Genomic DNA, 25395 nt, shown 5'->3' with positions numbered 1-25395 from the left:
GATCTTCCTGACTCAGGGATCAAACCCAGGCCTCCTGCATGGCAGGTGGATTCTTTACCATCTGAGCACCAGGGAAGCCCAGCACATTGTTTATTAATAAGTTAATAAAGCAAATGCATCTCTGTAATACTTCATTTAGTTATATCCAAGTCAAAAACAAACTGAGTTATTAATATTACTATATGACACACTAATTAAAGGAAGCCAAAGATATAAACTATTGCAGAGAGGTACGATTTACATAAGAACAAGTGACTAGGCCTAAAGGAGTTGAAACTTTCATGGCAGTGACAGTGTTTGATCTGTCTCGAATGCTGACCCAGGCTCTCTAGCCCAAGATGAGCTGACTGTTGGAAGGAGAAATTTCCCTCTACTGTTCTGCCATTTGCTTAGTCTCTATTGCGTGATGTTCAAGAATATGAATTTTGGAGTAAGATAGTTTGAAGTCCTGACTTAGCCACACTAAGTTGCCACTAGGGATAAATTACTCAATTTCTCTGAGCCTTTGCTTCCAATCCGGTAAAGCAAGAAAAAAATTATGACTTTTAAATGAGATAAATATATGTAAAACATAACTTATATGTGTCTGAAACACTGTTTTAAGTGCTTACTACCTGTTATGGTAAGGTAAGTGGCTGATCAGCAGCTTTGAAGAAACACAAGGAAATGAAGCAGATGGAAATAAAAGGCATTAACTTCTGATAAAATCTTTGGGGACAAATTTCTCCCAATATTTAGGTGCATTTTGGAGACACAGAAGACTACAGTTACAAATAGGAAGGGAAGTAATGGAGGGGAGTTCAACAGAGAAAGAATGGTGCAAGGGAGGCTGATACATTATGGAGTCAGCATCTATTATATATCCTGGAGCTAGCCCACTTAAAAACTCACAAACTGATGTGGGACAAATCGTGATAAATCATGATGGCTGGGGTTCTGGAACTTTATATGCCTTTTGCATGTTAGTTGGGAAGCCCTATTGCTATGGATAGCAATAACGGCAGCTAACATTTTTTCTGTGGGCTAGGCACCGTATCAGAGAAGGCAATGAAACCCCACTCCAGTACTCTTGCCTGGAAAATCCCATGACGGAGGAGCCTGGTAGGCTGCAGTCCATGGGGTCGCTAAAAGTCGGAAACGACTGAGCAACTTCACTTTCACTTTCATGCATTGGAGAAGGAAATGGCAACCCACTCCAGTGTTCTTGCCTGGAGAATCCCAGGGACGGGGGAGCCTGGTGGGCTGCTGTCTATGGGGTCGCAGAGTCAGACATGACTGAAGCGACTCAGCAGTAGCAGCAGGCACAGTATTAGCAAGTTAAAGTTATAATGGTTTGGATAACTGGGACAGGTGGTTGAAGGAGTGAGTATGGTAATCAGGTGAAGGTTATCTGGCTGGGCCCTAATGACCAGAATTGATTCAGGAGTGAGTCACTTGATTCACCTTGATCTAATTAAGATGAATTGTTTTCTATCTTGTTGCTTCCTGAAGCTTCATCAGTTCAGTTCAGTCACTCAGTCGTGTCCAACTCTGTGAGACCCCATGAACTGCAGCACGCCAGGCCTCCCTGTCTATCACTAACTCTCGGAGTTCACCCAAACTCATGTCCATTTAGTCAGTGATGCCATCTAACCATCTTATCCTCTGTCGTCCCCTTCTCCTCCTGCCTTCAATCTTTCCCAACATCAGGGTCTTTTCAAATGAGTCAGCTCTCCGCATCAGGTGGCCAAAGTATTGGAGTTTCAGCTTTAACATCAGTCCTTCCAATGAACACGCAGGACTGATTTCCTTCAGAATGGACTGGTTGGATCTCCTTGCAGTCCAAGGGATTCTCAAGTCTTCTCCAACACCACAGTTCAAAAGCATCAATTCTTCTGTGCTCAGCTTTCTTTATAGTCCAACTCTCACATCCATACATGACCACTGGAAAAACCATAGCCTTGACTAGATGGACCTTTGAGGACAAAGTAATGTCTCTACTTTTTAATATGCAGTCTAGGTTGATCATAACTTTGCTTCCAAGAAGTAAGCGTCTTAATTTCATGGCTGCAATCACCACCTGCAGTCATTTTGGAGCCCCCAAAAATAAAGTCAGCCACTGTTTACCCATCTATTTGCCATGAAGTGATGGGACCGAATGCCATGATCTTAGTTTTCTGAATGTTGAGTTTAAGCCAACTTTTTCACTGTCCTCTTCCCTTTCATCAAGAGGCTCTTTAGTTCTTCTTCACTTTCTGCCATTTTAGGCTTCATATTTAGACAAATAAAGTGACTTTCCAGGGTAGATGAAATTGTTCAAGAGTATACAAAGATTAGAACTCCTCTTCTGGATCAGCCCAAGAAGACGCACAGATTTCAGTGGTGGTGATGGAGGAGGAGATAATTTTTATGCTGCTTGCTGAATGAAATAAGCAATTATGTGAAAGGTAAAGGGGTGGGCAGAGTATATTCAGTGACCTGTGAATAGTTTGGGGTAGAGGTGTCTGGTGGGGCTAAGGTGGGAGAGTAAGCTAGGCAGGTAGATTGGGCTACTGTGAAAGATCTTGCAATCTGGATTTTACTGTGTTGGTTATGAGAAACCAAATAAGATTTCAAAGAGGGTTGTGCCATGACTAGACCTTTCCAATGAGTTGGCTGTTTGTATCAGGTGGCCAAAGTAGTGGAGCTTCAGCATTAGACTTTCCAATGAGTATTCAGGGTTGCTTTAAGACCAGTTTGATTTCCTTGCTGTCCAAGGGACTCTCAAGAGTCTTCTCCAGCACCACAGTTTGAAAGCTGAAAAGACCCTTATGCTGGGAAAGATTGAAAACAAAAGGAGAAGAGGGCGGTAGAGGATGAGATGGTTGGAAAGCAACACCGACTCAGTGGATTTGAACTTGGGCAAACTTCAGGAGAAAGTGATAGACAGGGAGGCTGCAGTCAATGGGGTCACAAACAGGTGGATGTGACTTAGCTACTGAACAATAACAACAAGATGACTAGACCTTAGTTCAGTGAAATAATTTTTTGTAGCTGTGTGAAAGATGCTTGAGAGTCTGGAAGTCATGTATGGAGGCTATTAACAATAGCTCAGAAAGTGACAGAGTTTTAATATATTTTCCTTTTTATTTTTTTGTAGAAAAAATAGTATACAGAAAAAACAAAGAGGGTATAATAAGAAAATGCCAGAAGTAACAACAACATTTTGATGTTTTTCATTCCAATCTTTTTTGCTCATAGAGCTGAGGTTTTTCTGTATAATTAACATTCTGATTTCAATATGTATTTTCCTGCATCAATTTTTCAAAAATGCATAATAAACATAGCTTTGATGGCTGCATAAGGTTCCATTATATAGAGTTTTAATAACTAAGCACTCTCTTAATATGAGTGTTTAAAGTTAAACATGAGTTAAGCTAATCAGAATCCTTCTCTGAAATTTTTCAAACAAGCATTAAGAAAATCAAGTCATTCCCTCTCTGAGGAAAACTGGCAATATTTCCTGCTAAATGAAGTACTCCGTAGCAGTAAAATCCTTTTCTTCCTTTAGGGAAAAGAGAATAGGGGGAAATGAGAGGGGAGATGAGGTCCCTGCATGAACCAGTTAGCGGAAAAGCTGCTTCACCTTGTCAGTCCAGCACCTCATTTTCGCTTCCTCGGTCCCCACATTCCCAAAGCCTTTGGTCCACAGGAATCAGCCCAGAGACTCAGCATTGAGAAGTCCAAATTCCATGACAGCTGGGGGTGGGAGCAGGGTGGGTGAAATGTGTTCTTGGCATCCCACAACACTTAAAGCCTTTTTCTAGAAAAATATGATTATCCATGGTGGCTAATTCTTCAGGATTATATACTTCAGTACAATTATGGGCTACAAGTATTGTTCCAGGAGCCTGACTACCATGTATTTTTTTCTACGGAAAAAAATGTCCAAACAACCACTAACAAACACTTTTTTCAAGCCAAGACTTTGCAAGTTGTGACTAATTTTTCTTGTAAATTGACAGTTAAATTCATTTCTAAGCTATGGCAGTATTTGACTTCAAGGACACACACAGACACAAATCTAGAACATTTAAAATAAAATTTTAGACACAGTCCAATCAACTTACCTATAAGGAGCTTATTACAAAATCATGGGAGAACGTCATGATTTATACATATTGTATATATGTCAATGAGCACATATATATATGATAATTACAATTTGTCCAAACAGTTTCTTTTTATATGGATGAAGCAAAGCAACACAGAAGACAAAGCATGAGTGCAGAAGGAGGTAATAACTACCATTTTCACTAGTAGTACACTTCAGCTTTGACAATGAAAACATTAGGTATTTCTTGAAGATTATTCAAAAGATAATGCTTGAAATGGGTTTTATAAATCATTTATTATGATTGAAAGGGAGGAAAATGATAGGAGACAAATATTACAATTAAACATGTAACATTATTCTCTTGTAACCAATCATAATAACATACTTTGAATTTTTAAATGGCTATATAAAAGTAATTTCCCAGAAAATAAAATTTTCACATCATCAGTTACAGAAAATTGATTTCTTTCCATCAAAATATTTTATCTCTGCTCTATCAAAAATAAATGCCAAGTCTAGGGTACTACCATTTAAGCTGAGCCTTCACTATTCATTTAAATTAGAAGATTTTAGGGAGGGGCTTACCACATGGTGAACTAACTACTGCCTGAGAATAAAGTCCTCATACATATGTAACAGCTCTGCCAAGCCTCTGGCTCACCAACTAATAATTAATAAATGGTTTTCTGGGAACTCAGAAACTCTACTGTATCCCAGCCAAAAGGTGCCTGAGCGTCATCCCAAACTGGTAACCAGTTTATTCTCAAAAATTAATTTGCTTACACAGTGAGTGGCTGTGGCTCAAAAGATTAGGAGAACTAGTAAATGGCAATGTATTTCTATGGGTGGTTTCGACCTTTGTCATTATCAGTAAAGCACAATCTTACTTGATCAGTGTATTTCTTGGCTCTGATCTTTCTAAGGATGCTAACGTAGGATGGAACATTTTAAAAAGGCTTAGTGTGAGAATAGTACATTGCCACAGGGAGAAAGCAGCAAAAAAGAAAACAAGAAGGCTCGCCAACAAATTAATTCAGCAGCTAACTTTTTTCCCCCAACTGGTTAAAAAAAATACCGTATAGAAAGTGATAAATATATGTCCAAAATATAAATAAAAAATATTCTACACATAAATAAAATTAAGTATACTCATGATTACTATTTCAATTAAACATTTTTACAATATAATTTTCATGTCTTATCACAGTTTCATTTTCATCATGAATAATAATAAGTACTTTATTTTGACACAAACTGGAATGTACTGACCATTTATGTAACCTAGTAAAGCAATAGGTTTCTAGACTCAACTAAAATTTATCTCCTTTGAAGAAGAGTTACTTTCTCTTTTCTTTAAAAAGAATATTTTGGGGAATTTATTTTCAAACTATAATTTAAAAGACTGTGTGAAGCAAAGCTTTAAAATTTCTTTGTTTTCAAAGATACTATTATTTAACAAAGCAAGGTCAAGATGACCCAGCACCAATGGAATGAAATGTGGGCAATATTCCAGTGAACTTGGGTTATGTTGATAGCCAAGGAATGTCAGGAATCAATGTTTCATTTTAAGTTTTACACTCCAGTGATCTGAAAAGGTGACAGGGTATACTTTCTAAAACCACATTGGAGGTTCTGGTTACCTGCTGCTGCTGCTGCTAAGTCGCTTCAGTCGTGTCTGACTCTGTGCAACTCCACAGACGGCAGCCCACCAGGCTCCGCCATCCCCGGGATTCAGCGCCTGCTTTTTCACACAGCGATTCATAGAACTAAAAACTTACCCTTCAACACCACCCAGCAGCTGTTTCTTAAACTGGATACTCTACTTCTTTCTAAATACCATATCATTAATTAAAAGCACATTTAATTATAGTACATAATTTTTTGGCAGTGAGCATGTCCAAATAATCAACTGGTTTGCCAAATGAGAGTTTGGCAAAACTCCCTTGAAACTCCCTTTCTAAAGATTGCTAGAATGTTTTTTTTTTTAAGAGAAAAAAAGCCTTGATGTGTCTGATGGCAAAGGTGATGGAAAAAAAACAGCAAATTCTAACCCAGTTAAGCTAAAAGAAAATCAGCATGTGGGAAAATTTGTTTAGGTTTTATGTGTGTGTGTGTGTGTAAGTTTTATTACAAGCATTTATTTAAATATTTATGAATCAAATGGAAGAGAGTAACTCCCATTATTTTTAAAGAATGGACTACTACTGTGTGGGTGTCATGCTGCCAGGATGTAAATGAACTTATTTGGAGCTGATGCAGCCATTGCTTAGAAGACAGGGGGAGATGTTTATGAGCTTTCAGAGCAAAGTGGGGCCTTTGGTTGGTCTGCTGCTTGCCAGAAGGGGCTGGCTTCCCATCACCCTGGCTTGGAAACCCTGGGTCTGAGCTGAGAGCAGCGCTGGAGCAGAGAGGTGGTGAACTGCCTTTTGCTGGTAGAAGTTGTTTATGTAGCTGGCGATCAAAAGGGTGATTTCAAGAATCTGAAATAAGAAAAGTGGAATTGTTATCCTCTTGAGAAGTTCTCATCATTTTCCAAAGAGAGTGAAGGGTTGGTCTCCATCTGCAAGTGCCCAGGCCACCAGAATTCCCTTTCAACCAGCTCAAACAGTGGAGTACAGCTGACCGTTCAACAACACAGGGCTTAGGGACCCTGACACTCTGAGCAGTCAGAAATCTGTGTGTAACTTTGCAGCGCCCCTCTGTAGCCACGGTTCCTCTGTATCCACAGTTCCACATCCATGGATTCAACTAACCATGGATCGTGTAGTAATGTAGTATTTACAATTGAAAAAAAAATCTATGTATAAGTGGACTTGTGCAGGTCATACCTGTGTTGTTCAAGAATCAACTGTACTTACATGTTCAGCACCATCTATTTTTCCATTACTTAAACCAGCAGAAAGTAGTACTTTAAAAAAAAAAGTCAAATTTAGTGGCAGTATTAGAAAATGTGACAATAGTACAATTCTGTCAGTTATCTTAAAGCCACACTTGTGAATACGTGAATAAGAAATTCAGTGTATTATATTAACTTTTTATTTAAACCATGATCTTCTGCACTTACTATCTGCCTTCACTTAAGTATAGATTTAATTAAGAAACATATATGCCATTTTTTAAAGCTTCAGATTCTAAAAAATAGTCTCTTTTAGTTGATAATTTTAAGACAAAGTTTTAGAAAAATTAGTTTCTCATTCTTTTCCCTAAAATTGGAATCAAATGTTAGAATGCAGCCCTTTTTATTGCTTTTATTTAGAGATCTTAAAACTACATAGCTTGTTAAAATTGTAAAGAAACAAGTATGTCTTAATTTTAAAACCTCACTCTTCTCATTAATGAGTCCATTAAGTGAATTATTCCAAGTAAATAAGATAATGCATATAAAATACCTGACAATAACAGCTTATGCCAGGACCACTTATTTTGATCTTTCTGTATACCAGGCACTGAGCTAAACATTTTATGTTTTAAAATTAATTAGTTAATTAAGTTTTGGCTGTGCTGGATCGTTATCACTCTGTGGGCTTTGTCTAGTTGGGGCAAGTGAGGGCTAATCTCTGGTGGGGTTCGTGGGCTTCTCGTTGCCGTGGCTTCTCTTTTTGTGGAGCACGGGCTCTAGCTCAGTAGTCATGGAGCACAGGCTGAGTTGCCCCACAGAATGCGGAATCTTTCCAGACCAGGGATTGAACCCATGTCCCCTGCATTGGCAGGCAGACTCCCAACTACTGGACTACCAGGAAAGTCTGGGCTAAACACTTCATGATTCCCTCACTTAATTATTAATTCAGGAAAAAAAAAAAAAAAAAAAAAGGAACACTATACCATTTTTTAGATGAAGAAACCAAGGCTTAGGGAGAAGATGTAAGCCAAAATTTGGACCCATGATTGTATGATTAATAAAGAGTTTGTTTTCCCATCAAGAACTTAAGTCTTCACACAATAAATATTTTAGTGTGAGAAAAACTAGCATAAAAAAGTTAGCATAAAGGCTTCTACTCACCTTGGGTTTTGCCATAGCAAAAATCAATTTCTCTGTTGGTTTCTCCTTTGAATGTGCATTGTTAATGACTACCATAAAATCATCTTGATAACCTCCAAAGGTCATTAGACTCTTGTATACATAGCTGACTATTAACCTCTTCAAAGAGAAGAAAAAAGTAAATATGTTATACACTATTTTCAGAGAAAGATGAGAGATGATTAATAATATATATCTCCATTAAGATGCTGATACAGATGGAAAACAACTGTAGATGGAAAATATTTGTAATGCCATACAGTTTCAAAAAGCAAAACTTGAATTTGCTGTGTACCAGTAACTATTTACATAGCATTTACACTGTATTTGTCCTTAAAGATTTCTATCTATCTATCTACCTGCTTACCTACCTATCTGGTTGAATCATATGAACCTGATGATTTTTTAAGGTAAAAAATGGTCAAATATTGGCAAATCCATAGAGTTCACCCTGATAAACAGATCTTGATATATGTAAACATAAGGAGTATCAAGCACACTACTTATTTTTTAACTTTCTGCTTCTTTTAACTTAACAACATGTTATGAACATCTTTCCATGACACCAAACATAGTTGCTATTGTATAAAATCATTTTAAATGATTTTATAGACATTTATTTAGATTTTATAGACAGACATTATTTAACTAATCTATTGAAGAATATTTAAATTTTTTTGTTACTATCTTACTCCAGTGAATATTTACTTACTCCAGTGAATATCGGGACACATTTCATAATACACATAATTATTTCTATGGTTATAAACCTCAACAGCTAAAATTGCTATCTCAAAAAAGTAAGCCTTTCAAAACTCAGAAACATTATACCCATTTACATTTCCAGCGTTTTGCAGTTTTGATAACACAGGATACCATCAATTTGTTTGAAGTTCTGCCAATCTGATTGGTGACAAGTAGAATCTCACTGTATTAAACTGAATTTACTTGATGGTGAGATTAACATTTAAACATTTACTGAATATTAGTATTTCTTCTATGAACTCCCTTGGCCCATCTGTCTATTGCTATGTTCATCATTTCTTTACTATCTGGAAAAACATCCACGTTCCTAAAGGATAACAACCCTTTGTCATACATGCAGCAAATACTTTTTCCCAATGTGTTACTAAAACAATTTTTAAAATATAATTCAAAGATGTACAGCCTAAAAGGGAAGGAATCTGTGTATTTAATGATTAGCTTGCAAGACTTGGAGCAGATCATCCCAGTACTGGATACCTCCTCTGCTGTACGTCCATCTTTCAGAATCAACAAACTGGTTTACTTGGCTAAGGTAACTCAGTAGTAGTGTATAATTTTTGTTGACTTTAAGTCACTAGTTTTATAATCTATCTTCAGATTATTTATTCAAGAACTAAAAGGCATTCAAGAAACATGCCATGCCATGCTAAGTCGCTTCAGTCACGTCCGACTCTTTGTAACTCTGTGGACTGTAGCCTACCAGGCTCCTCTGTCCATGGGACCCTCCAGGCAAGAACACTGGAGTGGGTTGCCAATGCCCTCCTCTAGGGGATCTTCTCGACCCAGAGATCGAACCGATGTCTCTTGTGGTTCCTGCATTGTAGGCAAGTTCTTTACCGCTGAACCATGGGGAAGCCCATTCAAGAAATATAAATGCCTTCAAAGAGTTTCCAACAGTTATAAGGAGAAACAGTAACTAAAACACTAAAGCACAGTCTCATTTCCAAGAAATTCTCAGTGATTCTGACTATAGCCACAAGTAGGAGAGCCCACTATATCTACCAGGTGAATGGAGTGATCCCTGTCCACCAGGTTAAAAAAGATTTTTTAAAGTAATCTGATATATATATAATATGATAGAAAATAAAGTGAATTTCAGATAAATGAATAAATAGAAATCACAGTTTGACTTTATAGTTAATCATGTAAATAACTCTAAAGATACTGTATATGTACAAGTGAATGGGTAAGTAATACTATGGGAAAGTACAGAAATTGTCATAGAAGTTTTAGTGAAACTGAACTTAAAATTCTGCTAACTGAAGTTTCTACCTTAATGTTATCTTCAAGAGATATCTTAATGTTATCTTGATGTTATATCTTAATGTTATACCTTAATATCATCTTCAAGAGATATGTTATCTTAATGTTATTTTACACAGGAAGCCACCTTCTGAACACTATAAATGAGTAGTCATTTTACAAATACAACCATGACTGCAATTTAGTCATGGTATCTTAATATTTTCCTCATACACAATACATAGCCTGTCTAATCTTATTTTAAAAGATGAAATTGTAATCACGGTTGTATTCATAAAATGACTTCATGATACAGTACTAGGAAGGATATTTTTCTGTGTATAAGAAAAATAAGATTAAGATCACTTTCACTTTTCACTTTCCTGCATTGGAGAAGGAAATGGCAACCCACTCCAGTGTTCTTGCCTGGAGAATCCCAGGGACGGGGGAGCCTGGTGGGCTGCCGTCTCTGGGGTCGCACAGAGTCGGACACGACTGACGCGACTTAGCAGTAGCACCTTCTGTTTATGGAACACTGAGCAATGGAAATAGTTACTGTAAAACTTAAGGATTAAATCTTACCATGGAGTTGTATTCTAAGATGCTTAAACCATCCTCATGTACAGCCAGCCACATGAACGTACTTCCAAGGGACGATGGGGTTATGGGCTATGAAGAGGTAAAAACATACTCTATAATAGATGCTAAACAAAATTACAGAAATGTTTTAGTCTAAATGCAGTACGACATCTCTAAGAACAACAGCAACAACATCTTATTATTAAAAATCTCACTTGAGGAGTAGACAGTGTGGTATAATGGAAAGAACAGTGAATTAGGAGACCCAAATTTGGGTCTTGAATTTGGGTTTGAGACCCAAATCTGTTATTAATTAACATGTGTATTTGGACAGGCCACCTAATCTAACCCCTAGCAGGGTTTGTCTCTCCTTCTTCAGTATCATGTTACTCTTAACCCTTAGTGGTTTCCGGACCTACTGCAACACTGGTTGCGAGTTCCTGAAAGCGTGAGATAACTTATCTGAAACTATGGGCTTCTGTATCCCTAGAGCTCAGCTCTGTGTTTGGCAAACAAAATTCATAATCACTAAATAATACAAATGAGTGAGAGAGTAAATGAGTGGATGGATGAATGAATAAAGAGAAGAAAGCAGAGCTAAGGGGCTGTCTTCAGTCTACTGATTAAGCCTTCTGAGTGTAAGAAATGATTTTGGCAGGGTAAACTGGAGCAGAAGGGAAAGATAGAGACGCTGATGGCTTTCCTGCTCTTTCCTCAGTGTCCTTTCATGGTTTTCTTTATATTGTTGGAAATTCCCTTATTTTCTTTTAAAAGTTGAATATACTAAAACCTGGGGTTACGGTTATCACTTTATATTCTACTCAACTGGATAGCCTCCCCCTATCATTTCTTACTTTTGCAAGAAACAGCTTGGCACCAAAGAATGGCCACTTCCTGGCTACTGTCAAATAGATTCGCACACAATCAGCAGCACTGTGTCCTCGGAGGGCCATCCACCTGGTTGACAGTCGCTGGCAAAGCTGCCTAAAAAAAAAGAAAAAAAGAACAAAAACACAAAGAGTGTATCATCCTCCCAAGATAAAGCTCTCCTTGACCCAATGCTAGACACCACTGGGAGACCTACTCACGGGGACACTACCCAGGGGAGACCTACCCAGAGGAAGCTGTGGTTTAGTGGCACCCATCTTACCACTGTCCACCCCTTGTCCTTTGTGTAGCATTCCTTTCACCAAATTCCCCTATTTGTTAGTGCTCTCAGTATGACCAGGTTCCCTGCTCCCCACTCCCTTCAGGTAAAAATTTAAAATCTGATAAGCTAACATCAAACCTTTGCATAATTAGCCTAGAATCTCATGGGAATTACTTTCATTTTTAAAGAAGTACACGAATTGGAGACTGAAGAATGAATCCCCGATGGTGGAATTTAGGTGCTACCACTCCTGGCTCGGAGAGATGCTGGGTACAGGGGAAACCTCTTAAATCATGAAGGCAACCATTTATTCCACAGAGATAACAGACTAATCACAAATGTTTCTATTTAAAAAAACTTCATGGTGAATTTGGATTTGCCTCTATTTTTGAATCTATGCCTTTTCTTTATAAGTTTTCAAAAATCAAAACTCCAAATTAATAGAGTGGAATTAAAAATTTTTATTAAAAAACTTTGTATAAGAAGATACTTTATTTTTATTCCAATTTGTTTTTAATGGAATACCCTAAGAGGTAAAAAATTTTTGGTAGGTAACTATTTCATAAAATTAAACCTATTAGCCAATTTTTTTCCTTTTATTTATTAGCAAGGTTAATTTGGACAAGAATGAATAAGATCAAATAAAAAGAAGATCTTAAGGCAGATTTTTTTCTTATTGAAAAAGTTTAAATCTAGCTACTAAAGTTTCCAGACACATCTCAAATAAAAACAACTATAACCTCTTGGTATTCAACAGTATTTTAAAAATCTTGAGCAAATCGTTACGTATAATTTTTTTCATCTTTAAAATTTGAACAGAAAAATATCCCTGAAAAACTACTGCACATCTGCCCTTTAAATAGTTCTTTACCTTAGCTGTTCTTCAGAAGAGTCATCTCTATACCTTTTAGGATAAAATTTCTCTATGACTTGTTTTAGAGTTTGATTCGCTTTGCACTGATTAGTAACATGACCTGCTGGAGTGGAAAAAGGTCTTTCAAAATCTCCAATCTCCACCTAATTGGAAACCCAAAAAAGAGAAAATAGAGGATATTTTAAAAGAATTTTTAGAAAGAAAATTAGTTTTATTTTTTTCTAAACACTGTAACATACAACATATAAATCTATTTGTCATGATTGTGTGATTATGGAATTTGTAATCATATAAAAATACTATTATTTAAATCTAAATTTCATTTGAAGTTTAATTATGAAACAAGTCTACAATTCAAGCATTCCATGTGGGCTTCCCTGGTGGCTCAGCTGGTAAAGAATCTGCCTGCAAAGCAGGAAACCCAGGTTTGATTCCTGGGTTGGGAAGATCCCCTGCAGAAGGAAATGGCAACTCACTCCAGTATTCTTGCCTGGGAAATCCCATGGTCAGAGTAGCCTGAAGGGCTACAGTCCACAGAGTTGCAAAGAGTTGGCCACGACTGACTAACATGATACGATATAGTTTCATTTCTACATTAATCATCCTAGGTTAAAATCTGACAGTACAGTATTTGCTCAAGGTCACTTAACTCTACTATTGCCTGTAACAAAACTAGATAATTTTTCATTTTAAAGGTACAATTTTGGTTGGTGATAATAAGGCAAAAATCAAAGTTAGAAATAAAAAATAGATATCAAGCTATGAAAAATCTTTTTAAAGTATTACTTGCACTTTTTAAGGGTCTCTACTGAATATAATGGGAGCAAGTACTACATTCTCATCACTTCCTAGATTTTCTCCATAACTGTGACTGTATGCATCTCCTCAAACTATTGCTCAGTTTTTTCTGGAAACAAAGCCCTTCACTACCTTTTTTCCCTGAATGAAAGAATGTTCAATCCTTATTTCTATTAACAGACTATACAGATGCCACCCCTCTACCAACCCATCAAACCATCCATCCATCTATCCTTCCCTCTCTCCATCCACTCTCCCACCCATTCATTCATCCAAACCTGTACTGAGTTCTCATTATATGTCAGGCACTGTGCTAATTTATATGAGAGAGAAAAAAGTTGAGCACAGTTCCTGTCCTCAGAGAGTTTACTGTCTGGTAGAGGAGACTGAAGAATAAATATATACTTGTGATAAGCTGTGTTAAGTGCTTTCTTTGTATATGGTACCAAAGAGGGTTCAAGGAGCGAGATGGGGTGGGAGGCCCATTGAACATCCACATCCTTACCTATAACACACCTCAGCAAGCAGATGGAGGATTCCATCATGACTGAGATGGTCCTACAGAAAGCACTGGTTCTCCATCTCAAAAGGGTCTCTCTGTCTCCAGGTAAGCTGTTGCCACAACATGCCTCTGAGATTCTGACTCCTGTGACTTCTCTCATCTAGTTCTTACTCTGACCAGCTACTGTCTAAATTCCTCAGCTGAGCTTTGCTCTTACAGTCAGTTCTTATAATTTTCTAGGTTCCCTGTTCTTGGTCTGGCTTTGCTGTTCAACTTTGTCACTCCCATCTCCTATCTAATCAGTTGTTGTTCAGTCGCTCAGTCCAATCCAACTCTTTGCGACCCCATGGACTGCAGCACACCAGGTTTCCTTGTCATTCACCATCTCGCGAGGTATTATCCTAATTTCCTCACACCAAATAAAAGCTGTCCATCTGCTCTTCAAATACACTGAAATCCTGCCCCCAGAGCAAGCTTTTCATTGTCCCCACCTATCAGTAGACAGTACTCAGCACAGCTAGCTGTGAACCCTTAGACCAGGATTTAACCTCCAAGGATATGGCAGTTGTACAAACAACAGTTACAAACATAGTAAGCTATTTAAGGCAACCCTGGCGGTTAGGAAACCCTGTAATGGAATATTCAAGTTCAAGGTTACTCTCTTTGGCCCCAGGCATACTATGTAGCACAGAATGATCACAATAAATGTTTGGAGAATTAACTCCAAATATTTGGAGAGTCAACTTAGGTATTCCCCATACGGGGCTTCCTAGGTGGTATGAGTAGTAAGGAACTTGCCTGCCAATGCAGGAGACATAAGAAACGTGGGTTCAATCCCTGAGTCAGGAAGATTCCTTGGAGGAGGGCATGGCAACCCACTCCAGTATTCTTCCTTGCCTGGAGAATTCCATGGACAGAGGAGCCTGGCAGGCTATAGTCCATGTGTGTGTATTAATTGCTCAGTCGTGTCTGACTCTGTGCAATCCCATGGACTCGTCTGTCCATGGAATTCTCCAGACAAGAATATTGGAGTGGGTTGCCATTTCCTCCTCGAAAGGAGAAGTCCATGGGGTCACACAAAGTGGGAAAAAACAGCAACCGAACATGCGTGCTTTCCCCACATGCCTCACATCAACATGGCACATTACCAGACACCATATACAATTAGAACATCAGCTCCAAGAACTTCCTGATTAAGACAGAGGATATCAACAAGGACCTACTAATACTCAAATTACAACAGAAATAACTTTCTCTTCTGCAGAGCTCAGATTTCCTTAGTGTATTTCATTTATCTCTGCAAAAACTACTCTGAAGAAGTGATCAGAGGTATTATTTACTTTTCCTTTTGTAGATGAAGAAATTATACTTTTTAGTTAGTAAAGCACTCAGAATTTTCTAGATGCATTGTTTTACCTTTCTACTTCTTTCAAAAATTCATCTAAAACATTAGAAGTATGTATCTCCAAAGAATGTGATCATTTTTTCCTGGAGATAATTTTTTCTTTCTCCACAAAATTAAGTTTAAGAAAATGAACTTAAATTTTAGCCAAAATGAGAGTGATTTTAACAGAGCCTCTGTGATGTCAGAGAATCAAAGCCTGGATAAGCAGATAATCAAAGCCCAGCACACGATACGAAATTACTCCTAATCCTATTACCAAGAAAATATGTGACTTAGTTCTTTCCTCAGCTTTTTTATCACTGCAAAAAGGGAATACTAGGCGTAGTATGAATGCTTTAGAGTCTGACCATAAAGTTACTATGAAAGTAAACTAAATTATCAACTATTCATGCATCCTCTGGAGAAGGAAACAGCAACCCACTCCAGTACTCTTGCCTGGAAAATCCCATGGATGGAAGAGCCTGGTAGGCTACAGTCCGTGGGGTCGCAAAGAGTCAGACACGACTGAGAGACTTCACCTCACCTTACCTTCACCTTCACCTCATGCATCCAAGAACATGGTGGAGAATGGACCGTGTATAAAGCACTGTGCTAGATACAAAGATGAATAAGGAGAGCCCTTGCTTTCAGGAAGGCCACTGGGGTCAGGACAGTAACAGATACATGCAAGCCATTACCAAAACCTTAAGAGGAACATTTAACCAACCCAGGAAGAATTCAAGAAAGGTTTCTGGTATGAGTGACACCTAAGATAAAAATGAAAGGATCAGCTGAAGTTGACAGGTAGAGGCATGGGAGCAGAGGTATCTAAACAGAGGAGACCAACAAGTAAAGCATAAAAGGAAAGAATAAGTGAATCATATACAACTCAGGACCATAAAGTTCAAGAGAGAGAGTATTAAGAGATGAGGCTGGAGAGGCAAGAAGAGTTTAGATCATGACAGTCCTTCCATGTAAACAAGGGAATGACACAGTGATTCACATTTTTTTTCTGTATCTCCATTCCAGCTACTGTATTATCAGTGCTGCCTGAAAAACCACTATGGCACAGTTTCTGTGCCCAACCTTAGGAAAATGGCAGCTTCCACATATTGTCCCTTCTGGGACATTGCTCTTGTCACCCTACCACCATTCTGTGAGGAAGCACAAGCAGACACTTGAAGAGGGGACAAGCAGCTTTTCCAATTGACGTAAGTTCCAAATAACAGCCAGCATCAGCCACGAGATGTGCGAGTGAACGAACCTTTCAGGTGATTCCAGCTCTAAGCTATAGAGTCACAACCAGTCTACACGTTATGCCTACTGATCCCATATGAAGCAGAGACAAGCTGCCGTTACATATCCCTGCCCTAACTGTCATTTTGGGCCGAGTCTTGGAGTCATTTATTATGCAGCAATAGGCAACTGGAACTCTCTCTCTAGATTCTGCTTGGAGAATAAAAGTATGTGGGGGACCAGACCAGAGAAAAACACATTAGTTAGAAGTCTGATGCAGAAGAGTAGGCAGGATCTGATGATGGTCTGAACCACAGCAATGGCAGTCAGCATGGAGAGGAGGGGACAGGGTCCCAGAGACTGGGGGGAAGGGAGAGGGAGGGCAGAGGCAGAGGTGATTCCTGGATTTGAAGCTTGCTTGGTAGATTGTGGAAAATTCTTAAAGAGATAGGAATACCAGACCACCTTACCTGCCTCCTGAGAAATCTGTATGTAGGTCAAGAAGCAAGAGTTAGAACCGGACATGGAACAACAGACTGGTTCCAAATCGAGAAAGGAGTGTGTCAAGGCTGTATATTGTCACCCTGCTTATTTAACGTATATGCAGAGTACATCATGTGAAATGCAGGCTGGATGAAGCACAAGCTGGAATCAAGATTGCCGGGAGAAATACCAATAACCTCAGATACACAGATGACACCACCCTTATGGCAGAAAGCAAAGAAGAACTAAACAGCCTCTTGATGAAAGTGAAAGAGGACAGTGAAAAAGTGGGCTTAAAACTCAACATTCAGAAAACAAAGATCATGGCATCTGGTCCCATCACTTCATGGCAAACAGATGGGGAAACAATGAAAACAGTGAGAGACTTTATTTTTCTGGGCTCCAAAATCACTGCAGATGGTGACTGCAGCCATGAAATTAAAAGATGCTTGCTCCTTGGAAGAAAAGTTATGACCAACCTAGACAGCATATCAAAAAGTTGAGACATTACTTTGTGGACAAAATTCCATCTAGTCAAAGCTATGTTTTTTCCAGTAGTCATGTATGGATGTGAGAGTTGGACTATAAAGAAAGCTGAGCACCAAAGAATTGATGCTTTTGAACTGTGGTGTTGGAGAAGACTCTTGAGAGTCCCTTGGACTGCAGGGAGATCAAACCAGTCAATCTTAAAGGAAATCAGTCCTGAGTATTCATTGGAAGGGCTGATGTTGAAGCTGAAACTCCAATACTTTGGCCACTTGATGCAAAGAACTGACTCACTGGAAAAGACCCTGATGCTGGGAAATATTGAAGGCAGGAGGAGATGGGGGTGACAGAGGATGAGATGGTTGGATGGCATCACCAACTCGATGGACATGAGTTTAAGCAAGTTCAGGGAGTTGGTGATGGACAGGGAAGCCTGGCGTGCTGCAGTCCATGGGGTTGCAAAGATTTGCACATGAGTGAGCGAATGAACTGAACTAAACTGGCAGATGGAACAGAGGCAATGTCACAGAGAAGATGCAAATGTGAAGAAAGAAAAAGGAAGATGATTAGCTCCTGATATGCTGAACTTAAGGAGCCCATGAAAGCAATAGGAACTGAGAGAAAAGATTTGGGAATCCCGTGCATAGGTGGTAGATAAAATGAAGAGAGTGACTAAGATGTCCTGAGACGGTAGGAGTGAGGAGACCGAAAACCCTGGGGAATCTAAGCCAACAACACATCATTTTCCTTTAATTAAAATGTGCAGAGACCCAGGTGGGGGAGAGACTGTGCACTGCCTTTCATGACCATTCTCTTATCTTTCTGAGTAATAAAAACTTGGAATTTTTTAACACTCATTGCTGCCCAGCTGAGACCACATTTTCTAGTGTCTCTTGTAGGTTGGCAAGACCAGGTGACTTAAGTTTGACCAAAGAAACATAAATGGAAACGTTCTATATAACTGCTAGGAAGATTCTCAAAAGCAGGAAGGCATGCCCTTCTTCAGTTCTTCCTCCATTCCGATGCCTGGAACACTGATGTAATGGCTGGAGCTCTGGCAGATCCCCAGGACCATGAAAATGACGGCAGAATGGAGGAGAGGACAAAGCACACGTCCCTCTTGACTGTAGACACACCAGAATGCCTATCTCCCGCTGGGGAGGGGAAGATTGCTCCCCACTATCCATCTAGAGAACTTTAACTTGGTCTAATAATTAAACTGACACCAGACAGATTATCAGGAGAAATTAACCAACTGAGTGCACAGAGGTCTCATAGATATGCTGTATGCATGCTAAGTCGTTTTAGTCATGTCTGACTCTTTGTGACCCTATGGACAGTAGGCCCCGTGGCTCCTCTGTCTATGAGATTCCCCAGGCAAGAATACTGGAGTCGGTTGCTATGTCCTCTTCTAGAGGATCTTCCCAACCCAGGGATTGAACCCACGTCTCTTACATCTCCTGCACTGGCAGGCAGGTTCTTTACCCACTGAGCCCCCAGGGAAGCCCACTTATAGATACAAAACCCCTGAAATGACCAAAGCAAGCTATTTATCTATCATTTATAGACAAAGAAACAATTATTTACTAAGATCTAACAAAACAAAGAGCCTTGTGTTTGGGGTAGAAGACTAGTGAAGTAGTAACAGTTTGTTTATACAGCTTTCTTAGCCTTGAATTCTTAACTGCTGACAAGGATGCTTTCTATCCTCCTCCTAGAGGGAGGACACCTTCACATGGGAGATTTATTTTCAGCTTTTAGGGCAAAAGAGGGAGGTTGGAGTGTTTTTTAAGTATATATCATTTTTTTCCTACCAGTTGTTTCTAAAGTAACTTTAGTTCAAAATAATCAACATGTCACTGAGGCATATTTGGGGGCAGACTGCCCTGGGCCCCAACACTTTCTATGTGAGGGACAAATAATACCAATATTTCTTTTTTTGATTGTCACTATTAATTTGCATGTATGGTTTATAGTCATCTTAATTTAATCTTAATTGACATAACAGGTAAATATCAATAGAAGAAAATGTTTTAGCTTTTTAAAAGAATGATCTTACTTGGTTACTGAACAATTTTAGCAAAGCATCCACAACCCCATAGCTCAACACTCAAAATCCTTTATTAAATGCAAAACCTAGTGGGATACTTTCAAGGCAATTAAGAAACTAGGTTATCTTTATGGTACAGTGTCTCATTCTGCATTACTGCAATTGTCAGCAATGGGAGTCAAACTGTAACCATAACGCCTGTAATTCTTAAGGTGTTAATCACAGCAAATTGAATTTAAACAATTACAAAAGGTATATTGTTTTTAGTATGTTTAATTCAGTGAAGAAATTAGTATTTTATTTTTACAAAATATTACTCTATATAGCATGGAAGTTACCTGAGCTAAAAGAGCTGCCATTTCTAATGCCAGGTCCCTGTTCAGAGGAAAAAGTCCATTTACTATTTGATCATTTGTCTGATACATTAACAGCAACTTTTCTCTATCAGTCTCTCCTCGAACTTGCATTGAGAAATATAATCTGTAAAAAAAAGAGGAAATATTTAATAAATGATATACTTACAAAAGAAGAAGGTAAAGAGAAATCCAGAGGACTAATATGGGGTTGTTCTAACAATAGTTCTCTCAGTGATACAAACTTAGATCATTACAATCTGTTGATGACCTCTATTTCTATTCTTTATAACATTTACCAGCAAACTGAGAAAAAATGCTCTGAAGCTGAGCTTGAGGGGTGCTTCTGTGCTATTTTTATGCCCTGAAATACCTTAGTTGCTCTTGAGGAAGGACCTGATACCAATGGGCTGTATAACCCAATTTTAAAAACACTCATGATCTTTCCTATACACCTTGGACATAACAGGGAATAGGAAATGAAGTTTTCAATTAAAAATCAGTATCAAATGGTCAAGCAGGGGCAGTTTTCTCCAGGAATCTAAAAGATAGTACATCTATCTAAAAGTAATTGCACATTTAAATGTTTTGACTCTTTTTTGGCCACATTCTGATAAACAGCCCTAGGATCTCAAATATAGTTTACAGGCTATCATTATTACTTGTTGAAATAAGATCTGGCTTTTGTTCTCCTGGGTCTTTCTTCATCGATTCAGCGATCCTCTGTATTTAATCACTGTACTGTTTCTTTGTTCTTTTAAATTTTATTTATTTATTTGGCTGTGTTGGATCTTAGATGCATCACGCCAAATCTTCTTTTGCACCATGCAGATCTTTCCTTGCAGCACGTGGAGTCTCTTCTAGTTGCGGTGTAAGGGCCCCAGCTTAGCTGCCCTGTGGCATGTGGGATCTTAGTTTCCTAACCAGGGATTGAACTCGTGTCCTCTGTATCACAAGGAAGATTCTTAACCACTGGACCACGAGGGAAGTCCTGTGCCACTTCTTTATATGAGGTTTCTAAGGCTCTGACTCTAGGCTACAGAGCAGGGAGAGAGCCCTGTCAACACTGTAAACGCGGCGACAGTGGGGCGGGTAAGCAGCACAGTGACACACCTTTACATTGTCGTGACAACACCGTGGCAGGAAAAGAGAGACTGAGATCCGACATTTGTCAGGTGTGTGCTCAATTAACTATAACTGGATCTCCAGCCTTTCCCCCCATCCACTTGAAGCAGAGGACACACTATCATCAGTTACAAAATTTCTCATGGTAATTATCTCAAATAGCAAGAAATGAGAGGGCAGCAGGTCAGAATCTCAGGGGAAGCATGGGGGGCGGTGTACTCTGAAAAGCACCTCTTCCCCATTGTTCTGATAATTCTTTCTGTTCACAGCAGCTTAAGAATCACTGGCCTGGGCCATCATTCAGAGTGGTTTCTTGAAAAAAATAATTATCTGTGTCTGCATGATGGCAAACTGTTAACTGGTAGAAGAACATGGTTGGGTAACAGAAATAGATTCTAAATTCAAAATGATGTCAGCAAAGGGATATAGAACAAAAAGAATAAAATTTAAGATGAAAGCCCTCCTTTTCTGGCATGTGAACATTTTTGTACTTAGCATATTTTCTTCACTTGAAGTTAAGAACTATGTCTTATTCATAACTATCATGCACTAGGGTTTATTTAGCTAAGTGTAGCCACTGGAAGCTCTATACAGTCAGCAAAAACAAAACTGGGAGCTGACTGTGGCTCATATCGTGAACTCCTTATTACCAAATTCAGACTTAAATTGAAGAAAGTAGGGAAAACCACTAGACCATTCAGGTATGACCTAAATTAAATCCCGTATGATTATACAGTAGAACTGAGAAATAGATTTAAGAGACTAGATCTGATAGACAGAGTGCCTGATGAACTATGGACAGAGCTTCGTGACATTGTACAGGAGAGAGGGATCAAGACCATCCCCATGGAAAAGAAATGCAAAAAAGCAAAATGGCTGTCTGGGGAGGCCTTACAAATAGCTATGAACAGAAGAGAAGTGAAAAGCAAAGGAGAAAAGGAAAGACATAAGCATCTGAATGCAGAGTTCCAAAGAATAGCAAGGAGAGATAAGAAAGCCTTCCTCAGCGATCAATGCAAAGAAATAGAGGAAAACAACAGAATGGGAAAGACTAGACATCTCTTCAAGAAAATTAGACACACCAAGGGAACATTTCATGCAAAGATGGGCTCAATGAAGGACAGAAATGGTATGGACCTAAAAGAAGCAGAGATATTAAGAAGAGGTGGCAAGAATACACAGAACTGTACAAAAAAGATCTTCACGACCCAGATAATCATGATGGCGTGATCACTCACCTAGAGCCAGACATCCTGGAATGTGAAGTCAAGTGGGCCTTAGAAAGCATCACTATAAACAAAGCTAGTGGAGGTGATGGAATTCCAGTGGAGCTCTTTCAAATCCTGAAAGATGATGCTGTGAAAGTGCTGCACTCAATATGCCAGCAAATTTGGAAAACTCAGCAGTGGCCACAGGACTGGAAAAGGTCAGTTTTCATTCCAATCCCAAAGAAAGGCAATGCAAAAGAATGCTCAAACTACTGCACAATTGCACTCATCTCACACACTAGTAAAGTAATGCTCAAAATTCTCCAAGCCAGGCTTCAGCAATACGTGAACCGTGAACTTCCAGATGTTCAAGCTGGATTTAGAAAAGGTAGAGGAACCAGAGATTAAATTGCCAACATCTGCTAGATCATGGAAAAAGCAAGAGAGTTCCAGAAAAACATCTATTTCTGCTTTATTGACTATGCCAAAGCCTTTGACTGTGTGGATCACAATAAACTGTGGAAAATTCTGAAAGAGATGGGAATACCAGACCACCTGACCTGCCTCTTGAGAAATTTGTATGCAGGTCAAGAAGCAACAGTTAGAACTGGACATGGAACAACAGACTGGTTCCAAATAGGAAAAGGAGTACGTCAAGGCTGTATATTGTTACCCTGCTATTTAACTTATATGCAGAATACATCATGAGAAACGCTGGGCTGGAAGAAGCACAAGCTGGAATCAAGATTGCTGGGAGAAGTATCAATAACCTCAAATATGCAGATGACACCACCCTTATGGCAGAAAGGGAAGAGGAACTAAAAAGTCTCTTAATGAAAGTGAAAGAGGACAGTGAAAAAGTTGGCTTAAAGCTCAACATTCAGGAAACGAAGATCATGGCATCTGGTCCCATCACTTCATGGGAAATAGACGGGGAAAGAGTGGAAACAGTGGCTGACTTTATTTTTTGGGGCTCCAAAATCACTGCAGATGGTGATTGCAGCCATGAAATTAAAAGACGCTTACTCCTTGGAAGGAAAGTTATGACCAACCTAGATAGCATATTCAAAAGCAGAGACATTACTTTGCCAACAAAGGTCCATCTAGTCAAGGCTATGGTTTTTCCTGTGGTCATGTATGGATGAGAGAATTGGACTGTGAAGAAAGCTGAGTGCCAAAGAATTGATGCTTTTGAACTGTGGTGTTGGAGAAGACTCTTGAGAGTCCCTTGGACTGCAAGGAGATCCAACCAGTCCATCCTAAATGAGATTAGTCCTGGGTGTTCATTGGAAGGACTGATGCTGAAGCTGAAACTCCAATACTTTGGCCATCTGATGTGAAGAGTTGACTCATTGGAAAAGACCCTGATGCTGGGAGGGATTGGGGGCAGGAGGAGAAGGGGATGACAGAGGATGAGATGGCTGGATGGCAGAGAGTTGGTGATGGACAGGGAGGCCTGGTGTGCTGTGATTCATGGGGTTGCAGAGAGTCGGACACAACTGAGCAAGTGAACTGAACTGAACTGAGCCACTGGAAGGTTCTTGGTTAAAGTCTGAATTGCTAATACAATAGGAGGGAAAAAAGAACCAAATGTTCAAACGGCTACAGACAAGAAGAGCTAAAGTGCATCTTCTATCATTTCTGGCATGCCAGGAAGACTGCAGCTGGGAAGGGAAGATGAAGCACTATGGGCACAGAAGAGAAAAACAATTCCAGACACACATACAGGGACACAACTTGTAGGAATCATAGGCTCAAGCCCCTAATGGAACAGTTTGGGCTCCAACTACATAGGGATTTGGAGAGAATGTGGAGAGGAACGAACGAGTCCCCAAAATGATAAAGAAATCAGAAAATCAAACCCACAGATCCTGAATAGGAAAGGCCCCAGGGAACACGATCTGAGTCTGTCTCAATATGACTAGCTTCCAACTGCTCCCCAACCCTGAGGGGGTCTGAGGCAGAGAAGTGGGGCTTCTGTCACAGCAGGAGGGCACACGTGCCCGGCAGGGGCATTCCCAAATGTCCTCACTTGATATCGAGGAAGCTGAATACTGTGTGATGGGAACCACATCACTGTGTGGACCAGTGTCAGCAAAGACACACCACCCCAATGGCGCAGAGCTCTCCCAGTACTGCTGGGTACTCCTTTAGCCCACCTCCAGCCAGCTCCAGATTCCAGTCCTCAGAGCATGTATTTTCTATTGCCTTTCTCTTCACCACGTAAACCTACTGAGGAAGCAGCTTGCCTTCACTCTCCCTTCACTCCTCTGTCCACCATGGCCTGCTGATAACACTACAAAACCTGCAATTGTGACCGGTCCCGCCTTCCCTGTTCTCCTCCAGCCTCTACGGCCACCACCTCTAGTCCTGTGCTCAGGAGTCATCATTCTGCGAAGCCTTCCTCTCTGCTCCCACCACATCCTGCACACAGACATGTGATATTCACAGGGAGAGCGAATATCCCTGGGCATCTACTGTGTAAGCAGGCCCTGATCCAACTGCTTTACATCTGCTAACATTTAGTCCTTCAGGTGACCCTAAGCAGGTCCTGTTTTCATCTCCATTTCATGTCAAGGGGACCTGAGGCCCAGAGACGGAGAGTGACTTGCTCATGGCCACAGAGCGAGTGGGGGAGCCAGGATGCTAATCCAGCAGTTTCTCTGCAGAGGCCATGTTCTTCACTGCTCCGCTAGAGTGTGACTGCCATGGCAGCAGTCACATTACTAAGAATTCATGTCTTACATGAGCTTTAAGGGTCTAGAAGGCAGGAAGCATCCGCTCACCTTTGAATCTCTAGGGCTTCAATGAGACCTAGCACTGGCAGACACTGGACAGATGTTTATGGCGTCAGTGGATAAATGAATGGAGGTGAGAATTGAAAAATATGGAAGTTATTTGCCAGAAAAACCTTGAAAAACCCTTCTGTAGCCTTGGGTAAATGGTGTAACTCTCTAAGGCTTCAGTTTCCTCATCTATAAGATGGAGAGGATGATAATACTTACTGAGAGGTGCTGTTAGGATGAAATAAGATGATGCATATAAAGAGCTCAGCACAGGGCCTGGT

At 39.6% G+C, this 25395-nt stretch overlaps 1 protein-coding gene across 1 annotated transcript in view; it reads right to left on the bottom strand.

Annotated features, from left to right (window-relative positions):
• Positions 1–4350: 4350 nt before the first annotated feature.
• Positions 4351–25395, bottom strand: part of PLEKHH2 (pleckstrin homology, MyTH4 and FERM domain containing H2) — a 101139-nt gene continuing 80094 nt past the window's right edge. The window contains exons 25-30 of the mRNA XM_040224711.1: positions 19981–20122; positions 12701–12846; positions 11534–11663; positions 10683–10769; positions 8076–8213; positions 4351–6555 (exon numbers count right to left, since the gene is read on the bottom strand). Of these exons, the coding sequence (XP_040080645.1) occupies positions 6373–6555; positions 8076–8213; positions 10683–10769; positions 11534–11663; positions 12701–12846; positions 19981–20122 (826 nt within the window). The 3' untranslated portion in view covers positions 4351–6372. The remainder of the gene's footprint in view (positions 6556–8075; positions 8214–10682; positions 10770–11533; positions 11664–12700; positions 12847–19980; positions 20123–25395) is intronic.

The sequence above is a fragment of the Oryx dammah genome, unplaced genomic scaffold (assembly GCF_014754425.2).
Source record: "Oryx dammah isolate SB20612 unplaced genomic scaffold, SCBI_Odam_1.1 HiC_scaffold_25, whole genome shotgun sequence".
Taxonomy (NCBI): Eukaryota; Metazoa; Chordata; class Mammalia; order Artiodactyla; family Bovidae; genus Oryx; species Oryx dammah.
This window is presented reverse-complemented; position numbering and strand designations above follow the sequence as displayed.